Source organism: Pyrgilauda ruficollis, unplaced genomic scaffold (genome assembly GCF_017590135.1).
Source record: "Pyrgilauda ruficollis isolate IOZ18807 unplaced genomic scaffold, ASM1759013v1 scaffold880, whole genome shotgun sequence".
Taxonomy (NCBI): domain Eukaryota; kingdom Metazoa; phylum Chordata; class Aves; order Passeriformes; family Passeridae; genus Pyrgilauda; species Pyrgilauda ruficollis.
Genome location: NW_024530822.1, coordinates 2,120 through 13,692, shown reverse-complemented (window position 1 = coordinate 13,692; position 11,573 = coordinate 2,120). Strand labels below are relative to the sequence as shown.

The window sequence follows — 11,573 nt, the reverse complement described above, 5'->3', positions numbered from 1 at the left end:
AGAGTCCACACCGATTTAAACTATAATCATGTTAACCTCTCCCAATTGATCCTTTACCAAGAGAATGAGAAAATATATTGGATGGCCCAGAACACTGCCACCTTTAGGCAGCCACTCCTGGGAGAGTATCCTGTAGGAGAAGCCTGGTGATGCTTTGAACGTGATACTACTGGGCGCGCAGTCCAGTACCTGCTTGGATCCTTTTTGCTTCTCACCCTGACCTGAAAGGATGTTCACTAAGGAGGGGACCCGAAGTGTTGGACCGAAAAGTAGGAATCTGCGAATCTCCCATGAGGACGCAGTCCCCAGCTCTGCCTGCAGACCAGCGGACAGAGCTGCATCACCCTCCTCCTCCGTGCCACTCTTGGGGACAGCGGCGGCGTGGGCGCAACCCGTCGATTTCTCCCCACCTGAGCTGAATCTCTTTAATAAAGGCATTAAAAAGGAGAAAGATCTCCTGCCCATTTATTTCAGATAATTTGTGTTAGAACTTGTGTTTCTGCCTGTGAATTTGAGACTCATTTAACCTATTTAATGCATGGGTTGCTTTATGTTGTTGCTATTGTTTGAGTGTGGAAACAAGTCTTTGAAATTATAATACAACCAAACTCAGTCTTAATCCTGGACACTTTGTTTTTAACTGTACTTTTGTGTCGGGTAGTACCTGAGATAACAAGTGTGAAACTAGAATGATTTAACATGCTTTACCATGCTCCTCAAAAGTGCTTACTTGGGGTACTGTTGGTTTACCTGTGCTTACCTCTCTTTTCTTTCTAGAATATGGTATCAAGTTTTCGTGTTTCTGAACTACAAGTGTTGTTGGGGTTTGCTGGACGTAATAAAAGCGGGCGGAAACATGACCTCCTGATGAGGGCACTGCACTTACTGAAGATCGGCTGCAGCCCAGCAGTTCAGATCAAAATCCGAGAGCTCTATAGGCGTCGTTACCCAAAGACGATTGAAGGACTTTCAGATTTATCAGCTATAAAACCTGCAGTTTTCAATTTGGACAGTAGTTCCTCTCCTGCTGAGCCTGACCTCACTGTTGCTAGCATTCACCCACTCTCTTCTTCTTCAGTCACACCTCAGTCTGCTTCCTCACCTGTCAGTTCTGTGTTCCTCCAAGACACTAAGCCCCATTTTGAGATGCAGCAGCCATCCCCTCCAATTCCACCTGTTCATCCTGATGTTCAACTGAAAAGCTTACCATTTTATGATGTGCTTGATGTGCTCATAAAACCTACAAGTCTAGGTAAGTGTTTAGTAGTTCTGTAGATTGCTTAATTAATGAAATAAGTGTTGCTAATGACAGTACAAAGTTGACTTAAGTGGCTTTTTGCAGCTGGGGAAAAGTGGAAACTCCCTTCCCTTCTCATCTCTACCCTTGTCCTCTCTTCACCACTTGTTCCCCAGTGCCAAGCCACACCTCAGAAAACAGTGTTCTCTTTTGTAAATATTATATGATTAAAGATCTGTCTTTTGAATATTAAATAATAGAGTAGAATAGTTCAGTTGGAAGGTACCTATAATGATCCTTCAACTGCTTGACCACTTCAGAACTGGCCAGAAGTTAGAGTAATAGTCAAGGGCATTGTCCAAATGTCTCTTAAACACTGACATGCTTGGGGCATTGACCACGTATCTAAGCAGCCTGTTCCAGTGCTTGACCACCTTCTTTGGTAAATAAATGCTTCCTAATATTTAGTCTGAACCTCTGCTTTTGGCTGAAAGATTTGGACCTGAAGTCTCTGCCTGGTGCAAGTGAGGAACACGTCTGTCAGGGTGTGGTGGGTTGACCTTGGCTGGATGCCAGGCGTCCACCAGGCTGCTCTATCACTCTCCAGTGGGACAGGGGAGAGAAAATAAGATGGAAAACAACTTGTAGGTTGAGATAAGGCAGTTTACTAAAGCAAAAGTGAAAGTTTGTGGGAGCACAAGCAAAAAGAAAAAAAGTTTATTCTCTACTTCCCATCAGCAAGTGATGTTCAGACACTTCCCAGGAAGCAGAGCTTCAGCATGCATAGTGGTTGCTTTGGAAGGCAAACATGGAAGAATAACAAATGCCCCCCCCACCATTCCTCCTCCCTCCCTTAGCTTTTATATCTGAGCTGATGTCGTATGGTATGGAATATCCTATCCCTTTGGTCAGTTTGGGTCAGCTGGCCTGGTTGTGTCCCCTCCCAGGATCTTGCCCACCCCCAGCCCCTTGATGGGGGGAAAATGTTGAGATGCAGTGCTGATGCTGTGCCAGCACTGCTCAGCAGTAGCCAAAACACTGGTGTGTTTTCAACACCTTTCCTGCTACCAATGCAAAGGACAGTACTGTGAAGGCTGATATGGGGAAATGAACTCCAGCTTAGCCAGACCCAATACAGAGGGTGAACAGGAAAAGGATTTCAGGGTCAGTAATTATTAATAAGTTGCAACAATGTAAAGAGAACAAATGTGCTGGTTTGTTAGTTTGCCCTTATCTTGCTGCAACAATTCTGCAGGTTCTGATATCTGGCACTGAAATAGATACTTTGTGCTGCACTGTTCAGTGTTGTGCTCAGATTAGTGAAGGTTTCTCAGCCTACGAGTTGTTGCCATACTGTATGTTAAAATGTTGGATGGACCTTTGTCTTCCAAATAACCTGAAAGTTTCACTTCCTCAAATGCCTCACTCTTCAATGTATTTAATTATTTGGAAATGTTTTCTGTCTTGAAATTCAACCTGGCTTACCTTACATAGTAAAAAATGTTCCCTAACTATTTAGTAGTTTTGTTTAGAAACACTTCAGCATTTTCCAAGCTGTTTGTCTCCTCTTATACATTTTAGTTTCTTAACTGATCATGGAGTCTTTCAGACTGCACCACAACTCAGATATTTGTGAGGAGGAGTGGGGAAATGAGATATGAGGAATGGATGATATGCAAATACTGGGCTTTTCTTTCTCTCTTACTGAGCCAAGGGAGATTCAGATTAGATATTAGAAAAAAATGTTTCACTGTTTGAGTGGTCAAGCATTGGAATAGGTTGCCCAGGGAGGTGGTGGAGTCACCATCCCTGGAGGTGTTCAAGAGGTATCTGGATCTGGTGCTGGGTGATATGGTTTAGGGGTTTAGCGGTTACAGTGGTAGTGCTGGGTTGACGTTTGGACTTGATGATCTTAAAGGTCTCTTTCAACCTTGATGATTCTATGACTGATTTTAGAAGGACAGGAGCATTGGCTGAAAATTACTCTTACCATGGATTCATGTGCAAATTTGGACATGAGGCTTCCTTTATTTATTTTTTTTTTTATTGATATGGATAGCTTAGAGTCCCAGTTAGTAGACCTGGGTGATTGAGATATGGAACAAACAAGTTTTGTGTGTTTGAGAATTAAGGATTCAAATAACAGGTAGGTCAGAGAGCTAGGAGTATAGTCCACTTCACTGCAACTCTTTAAAAGAGATGAATGTAGGTATTCTTTTGCACTGAGAACACAAGAGCAGGTGTAGGCCTGGAGTTTCATTTTAACCAACACTCAATTCAATAACAAAACATTTCCATGATATTTTTTACATGCGCTCAAGTATTATTTTAAAATATAAAATGTTGTACGTGGTATGTGTGTATGCACGCATGCATATGTGCACAATGTAGCTGGTTTGAGTTGTTTTGAGGAACTTGATGTGTGTTTGCTCTACCTGGGTTCTATTTCATGTTTGTGTCCTTTTTGTGTGTTTTTTCTGGGCATAGAGATACTATTCTCTCAATGTCACAGTGTACAAGACAGTCTAGTAGCTCTTCCAAATTTGCCTGGTTTAGTTGTGCTATTTTTGTGTGTTTCATTATTTCTTCTTACTTTAAATTGTTGGACAAGTCCAATGTACTTTTATTTCAGGTCAAGATTTCTAAATTCTCAAGTTGAAAGAAAGTAAAAAAGTAACATGTACATACTATGAACCTTTAATACTAAAATATTACAGCTTCCCATCACTGACAGACAAGTCAGTTTCCGATATGAAAGTTCCATTTATTTATTTATTTATTTTTAAATGCTACTGATGTAATTCCCAGACATCAAGTCTAGCTGGCTTCTGTGGCCTTAGGGGTTGTGTTCCCTCTCCCCCTTCTCCTCTCCCCTTCTTCTCAAAGGTTTAGTTACAATTAGTTGTTTCTGAATTTTTCATCTGTCCATTAATAAGTTTTGGTGTACATTCTCTTCTTGTAGTACATTAAAATAGTTGTGTTATGTTTTGGTGTGTGTTTGTTTGAACCTTTCTCTCCTAGGAGAAAGGATTATAATGCTGTTTGACAAGCTTCTTTAGTAGTGAAGTGTAATGTGATATTAAGCCATCTGAATACAGTTGAATGAATTATTTGTTCCATTCTTTCTTCTTGATGGTTTTGTTGCATGCAGCTCAACCACAATTTGAATATAAGTGACTTAAGCATCATTCCAAAAAAAAAAAAAAACCAAAAACCAAACCAAAACAAATCCCTCAATTGCAGATCCTTTAGAAATCAATTTCTTTAATTACCATGGTTAAAACTCATTTGTGTCTCTCTTTTTGTAGTACAGAGCAGTATTCAGAGGTTCCAAGAGAAGTTTTTTATCTTTGCTTTAACACCTCAGCAGGTCAGAGAAATCTGTATTTCCAGGTAAGAAGAGTGTGGCATAGTCTAGGTAAACTTTTGCAAAATTTCAGGATAAAGTGTGGGGTTTTTGGTTCATTTTTATGCAGCACATAAAGCTTGCAGATGCTGAATGATAATCCTCACTGAAGTTACTCTAACTGTTCTGTTTTCTTCAGGGACTACTATGCACAGAATTTATGTGCATTTAGGGTAAAACCTACCCCATTAAAGAGTTAACGATTACTCTGTTCCAAATAATTGTCACTATTTAGAGAAGTGGTAAGCTTTTCTTCCCTGCATGTTTCCTGACTGCAGGAATAGAAGGCTGCTTTTTTGTCACAGGATTCATGTTGTTGCAAGACCTATGGTGTAAGCCAAGAGGGTTTTTTCTTCTCTGGCAAAATCATACTTAATTGTTACTATAAACTCTTGACACAGGATGCTGATCTTAAAGTCTTGTGTAACTTGCAGTAGGTGAACGAAGGTGTTGCTTATAAGACTTGTTCATAGCTCAATAAAAGAAAAATAAGAGCAAAGTTAAGTGATGTTGGAGCAGGTGTACCAGTTCTTTCTCCATATGACTGGAATATGAGACCTGCTGTTTAAATGGATACTTCTCTTTTTATTTCTCTTTGTCACAGGGACTTCTTGCCTGGGGGCAGAAGAGATTACACAGTCCAAGTTCAGCTAAGGTACCTTTTTCATAGTGTTCTCTTACAACTTTTTATTGGCTAATGTAGCATAAGATGTTTCTGGGGACATATAAATGTGGTGACACTTAAAAATTATGCTTTTTCTTTTTGGGGATATAGGTTATGCCTAGCAGAGACAAGCTGCCCTCAAGAAGATAATTACCCTAATAGTTTGTGTATTAAAGTAAATGGGAAGCTGTTTCCATTGCCGGTAAGCTTGTTTGTATGACTTATGGTGTGTGTGTGTGTTATCTGTAACATTAGCTTGCTAAAACAGTCAAGCTGTTTATTATCACTTAAATTTCTCTGGCTACTGTTAGGTATATAGTTTGTATGTTGGCTGTGTGAGATAGCCATTACTACTGTTAATCATGTTACAGACACTGCATGGAATAATTGTGTTTTAGCCACCTATAACAAACCTAATCTATTGCAGTTAACAAAATATGTCAAAACCAAACTAGTGTCTGCATGAAGAATCCTCCTCCTAGTTATTCAAATTGAGTTTGACTTGCTTGGTAGTAGCCCTCACTGTTTGGGCTGTTTATATTTGTGATTGGCTTGAGTTCCTTCTTGTTGCAAGGGAATGGTATCGCCTTCTTGTGTACAAATTTGTATGCTGCTCTGCATCTGTCTGGTTAGTGCAGAATTCATTGCATGAATGAAGAACAGACACATCTTAGGGTTCTTAGCATTTGCTGATACTAAAACAGAACAATGTTGGCAGTCATACACTTCACTGGTATCTGATGTTTAAAAACTAGTACATTGGCACGGTCATCTCAAGGCATAATATATATACATATATACAAAAAGGTAAAAGCACCTCATTATTCTTAAAAAATCTCTGGAATGGGTATCTCTGTACAACAGAACAGAGAAACTCTTATGCAACCTGTTCTGAAATGGTTCTGGAAGCTACTGAAGATGGAAAAAGTAGTAGCACAGATGTTTTTTCTTCAGCAGTGGGTTTGGAAAAATGCTGTGTGGAGAGAGGTGTGAACCCTCTTTTTTATAATGTCTGTCACCACCTTGGTGTGTCAGATGTATTGTCCTGTATGCTCCCTCCTGCATTTGCAACCCATGACTGGTTTTTTTGCCTTTACTCATCTTAAATGAGACTCTTTAGCTTCTCTTCCTCCTACTTCTTTAGCCATTGCATCACTGTTCTTCTGTCTGTCTTCAGTGTGTAAGAAGGTTTCTTTCATATGTTTTCTAGTCAGTATTTTTTGCAAATGCCAGTTATGTTCTCTGATAAGCTTGAGGATTTTCTCTTTTCTTATGCAGATTGTCTTCTTTTCTTTAAGCAAGGAACAAAAAAAAAAAATTGATCTGATATTATCTTATGGACATCAATGTCTGCTGATGCCTTGTCTTGTTAATATAGTTTATGCCCTGCTATGCTGTCTTATGCTCTTAATTTTGTACATAACATATGTCACAGTGTTAGCAAAAATTGTTTATAATCTTGGATTATTGCTTTGCTTTAGATCTAAATCCTGTAGGTTCTTCCTGCACATCAGGATTCTTTATTTTGTTCATCTGAACTTTAGGTGAGAAAGCGAATAAATTATTGTCTTGGCAACTTCCTTTCCTCTCCTTCAGTATGAGGTGAATGACAAATGCAATCTCAGTCCAAGTGCTTCTGCCAACATTTTCTGTTGATTTTTGTCACTGTCTGTATCCCTCGGGTGGTTTCTTTCTCTTGCAGGAAATGCAAGATAACTTCTTTGTCTCAAAGACCACTATTGTCCAACTCAGTAGTGTTGGTGTTAAATAATTAATCAGTGATACCAGCCTCTATTGCCAACTTGCACAGTTCTTAAGTGAGTACTGTTCTGCCTTTCCCTAGTATAGAAGTTCATGCCTCTGCAGATGTCTGTAAATTATTCTTGGTTGTTTCCTTGTCTGCAGTCCTCACCAGAAACTTCAGAAAAATGCTGCCATTGTACCAGTACTGATTCAGGTTGTGCCAACTCATGTTAACATGGTGTTTCCTTGTATTTATACAACTATCTGTGTCCTCCTTTTGTAGTGTTGGTTCTGACTTAAAAGGAGTAAATGTAGAGTCTTGCATGCTGCTATCTTGGTAAGTAACAAGGTTTTTATACATGATGAACTAAAAATGCGAGAGTTGGATGGTGGGTGCTGCTGCCTATTATCTGTTCCCAACAAACCTCTCCTGTAGAAAAGCAGGTTGGGTTAACATTCAGGCAACACAGTCAGATCCACACGCAACACTCACCACAGCTGGCTCAGCAAGAGAGGCAGAAGGCTCTTTTGAGGGTATGTTCCAGCAGAGGTTTTATGTGGTGTTGAATTTTAGTTAAATGGTATGCTTTGTCTCACCTCTTGAAAATGTATGGTTTATTCCAAGCTGTGATTCTCCCCTGAAGTCTCATGTATCTGTAATCCCATTGGCCCAAGTCTTATGCCACGCCCACTTTGAATCTCCCTGTTAAGCTGTGCGAGGGAGACCAGACTCTCTCTTGGCCCTTCTCTCCCTAGGCTCTCCCTTTCTCCCCCTCCCTCCCCTTTCCCCCCTTCTCCCTCAGAAACCATGTTGCTCCCGGGGGTGGGACCCCCAATAAACACTCATCTAATCAGCACCCTCAGAAGCCGTGTGGAGCCTCCTTGCCTGCCTGCTGCTACCAGCCAACTCACAGCTTAGGGGGCCCTCCAGGGACTCCCCAAACGAACTGCATCAAATGGAGCCCAACATAGGGCGCCACCTGAATTTCCGAGGTTTCTGCCGGGCTGTTGGGGTCCACTCCAGCTAGCTATGGACCCTTGCCCACACGATAATTCATAGACGAATGTAAAAGATTGAGAAATGCTCTTCTCCACATGGGAAACGTTCTCCTTTATTCCAAGAGACACACCAGGTGGACAAACCCATGGGAGAAAGAGCGTTCCCTGGTGGCAGGGGACTTTTATACCCTGGGGAATGGGGACAGAGGAAGAGGTCCACAGCCAATGGGATATCAGTGAGGAGTGGCGAGGGGAGGGTCTCTTTGCCCAGGAAGAGACCACCAGGGGGTACTGGGGTCGGTGAGGGAAAGATCATGTTATTACATGGAGGCTGAAGGAAACCCAGGCAAAAGAGGAAGAGCATCTGCTCTGAACAGTTTAAGAATGGGAAGGGATGGGAGGGCAGAGCTAAGGGCAGGGCAAAGGGGATTGGTCTCCAGGGGAGAGGGGCAGCCACCAGGGGTACCCAACCAATGAGGAAACAGGGAAAGGAAAAACCAGGGTAGGTTGCAAAATATAGGGATAAGTGAGACAGAGGTCCATGGGGGAGTCTTGTCTTTTCCCACAGGAGGAATGAATTCTATGGTAAGTCTTTCCAGGGCAATGCGCTTGGGAATTGGCTGAGGAGAGAGAGTTCATGGGATGCTACCGTGAATTACAGCAGGTGGTTCTCCTGTTCATTATTTTGTAGGCAAGACAGAATGTAAAATTTCAAAAGGTAATTTGCTTTCCTTGGGAAACCTCCATAAACCACTGAAAGTCTCTTTCAAAGGCCAAAATCAAATATGTCAGGGAAGGTTGGAAATAGCCAGATATAAAGAGCAATCATGTTTTCTCTTGATAGATTTTTCTGGCTATAGCAGGTGATAGCTGCTTTGACTAATAAGGTTCTTGAAACAAGTGTGGAAGACTTAAAGACACAAATAATGTTGGGACTTGCTAGCCACTAGATTTGGCAGCCTAACTAAACAGTGCTAGACCATGCTGGTTGAGATAGGCAAGCAGAGTGTTCTTAACTCCTGGAAGACCAGGAAGGGAAGGTTTTAAGTTGTTCTGGGAGTAGGGAGTACAAAATTGAATCTGTTCTCAAGGTCATTGTGGAAGAAAACATCAAAAGCTTGACTGAAATGAAGCATGTGCACTGCAGAATTTCTCTCTAAAAAAAAAAAAAAAAAGAAAAAAGTTGAGAAATACAAGAGAACTTGCATTCTTGCTCTCTTGAAAGCAAGGCAATTTCATTTTTAGGTTGGAGGCCAGCAGGGTTACTGTGGCTGGTACAGTATGGGGGGAAATACTCTCCTGAATATTGCAGGGATGGTGTGTTTGTCCATGTAAAGCTGATAATGTCACCATAGTAGAGAAAGGCCTACTACACCAAAGCAATGGGGATATATACTGCCGCTCGTCCCGGCTAGATGGTGACAGGGAAGGCGGCAAATCCCCCCTTTGAGCCCTGTTGAATCCCAGCTACCAGTGACGGCACAGCATAAACAAAGAGCAGCACCATGGGTCCTGGGGTAACTTTATTCGATGGTAAAACTTCCCCTCTTCAGTGTCCCAGGACCCCAAACTGGGGGCAGACAATGACATATATGGGGGCAGGTCCCAAGGGAAGGATACAATCTTTAACAAATCAGGAGCATTGAAAGTAAAAAACAAGGTGGGGAATACAATGTATAAACCAATAAAGAATTTCAAGGGAGGAGAACATTTTCAGTGAGCTAATAAAGTTTGGAGAAATACAAAACTGACAGGGAAATTTCTCAAAAGAAGGCAGGTTGGGGAAAAGACTGGCATTTAATGAAAGGAGGAGTAAAAAAATTATGGGAAAAGGGCAGGGACAAAAGGAACAGCATAAGGAAACTACAAAATTACAAATCAAACAGTAAACATACTAATAAAACAAAAAACACACTACAACAATATATCCTATAAATGGCAGCAGTTCTCATGTCTGATTAAAGAAAAGGCAAATAATTTATTCTTTTAAATGTGAAATTATCAGTAGTTTCCCTTAATCTGCTGCCTCTATGTTCTGTGATGAAGTGCATATGGTAAAGTCCCTAGTAGTAACTGGGTCACTCATCTGGGGTAAGAACAATAAAAGGCAGTGATTATCCTATGGTATACTTGTCTAGTTAGTGGATGTCCTGGTTTAGGGCAAATTTTGGGAGGAAATCTCCAAAGCAGTCTCCTCTAAAAATAGATTTCAGCAGCCCCCTTCCCCAACCAGTTCAGGACAATAATATCCTTGGAGAAAAGTGGAAAAACTGTTTATTTAACAAGCAAAGTATTCACAAGCATGAAAAAGGAATAATATTAAACAATAAAACCTCTCACTGTTCTAAAGAGATGGCAAATTCAGAAAGTCCTTCTGTAGTTCAGAGAGAGTCCTCCAGTGCTGGAATGCAGCATCCTGGGCCCCCAGTGGGCCACAGGTGTTACCTCCCAGTGTTATTCTGGGTTTTCAGTCCAGAGCAGATTGAAACAGTGATTTGCAGAATAAGGACTTTACAATTAAAAATTGTAAAGCAGGTATGTTTTATTCCAGCTGGGACACATGGGAGATATTTCCACCAAAGACATGTGTGCCTGGTGAGACAGATTTCAGGTTTAAATACACATTGATCCCTCAAGCCCACACCTCCCTGCCTGCCCATTTCCCACCCAGAGTCTTTGGTGGTGCCACGCCTCCTGGTGGTCATGGGTGGGCGTCTTTGATGAAGTAACATCATCTTTGATGTTCGCTGCTTGACCCTTTCTTCTGGGCATGCACAGTGGAGGTTTGGCTTTCGCTCAGGTCAGTTTGTCCTGGCCAAAACCAGGAGCCTGGTTCTTGATGGCTCCTTAAGCAAAAGGTTCTGCTTTATGGGTTTCAACAATACCTGAGTCTGGCTTTACTGAGTGTTGGGGTTTTTTTTTAATCTTTATGGCCTTTACCTAGTAACTAAATTCTTATTGAATATATATGGGCAGGAGATCTTTCTCCTTTTTAATGCCTTTATTAAAGAGATTCAGCTCAGGTGGGGAGAATCCAACGGGTCGCGCCCATGCCGCAGTCGCTCCCAGGAGTGGCACGGAGGAGGATGATGATGCAGCTTTGTCCGCTGGTCTGAAGGCGGAGCTGGGGACTGCGTCCTCACGAGAAATTAGCAGATTCCATCTTTTTGGTCCAACACCTCAGGTCCTCTCCCTAGTCAACATCTTTTTAGGTGAGGGTGAGAAGCAAAAAGGATCCAAGCAGGCACTGGACTACGCGCCCATCCTTAGACATCACCTAGGTCCCCTAATTCTATGTTGGCTCGTTGTTTTTAGGGGTTTTCCTGGAAAACTGTAAAATTTGGTGCAATGCATTTCTCCTCTGCATACTAGCTCTGATGCCACTCCTCTGCCCTGCTGCTTGCAGGGTCCCAGTGTCACTCCCTGGCAAGCACCAGGGGGACAATGGCTAATCACCAACCATTAGCAGGCAATTGAAGAAGAACTCTTAACAATGAAGCTAACTTAATAGCAACTGGTCCAAC

At 41.7% G+C, this 11,573-nt stretch overlaps 1 protein-coding gene across 1 annotated transcript in view; it reads left to right on the top strand.

The window, feature by feature from the left end:
* Window positions 1-780: 780 nt before the first annotated feature.
* LOC121364723 (E3 SUMO-protein ligase PIAS2-like) overlaps window positions 781-11,573 on the top strand; it is a gene marked incomplete at its 3' end in the record, with an annotated part of 11,495 nt that continues 702 nt past the window's right edge. Inside the window, exons 1-5 of the mRNA XM_041488202.1 lie at window positions 781-1,252; window positions 4,546-4,630; window positions 5,248-5,298; window positions 5,419-5,509; window positions 11,060-11,261. Of these exons, the coding sequence (XP_041344136.1) occupies window positions 781-1,252; window positions 4,546-4,630; window positions 5,248-5,298; window positions 5,419-5,509; window positions 11,060-11,261 (901 nt within the window). The remainder of the gene's footprint in view (window positions 1,253-4,545; window positions 4,631-5,247; window positions 5,299-5,418; window positions 5,510-11,059; window positions 11,262-11,573) is intronic.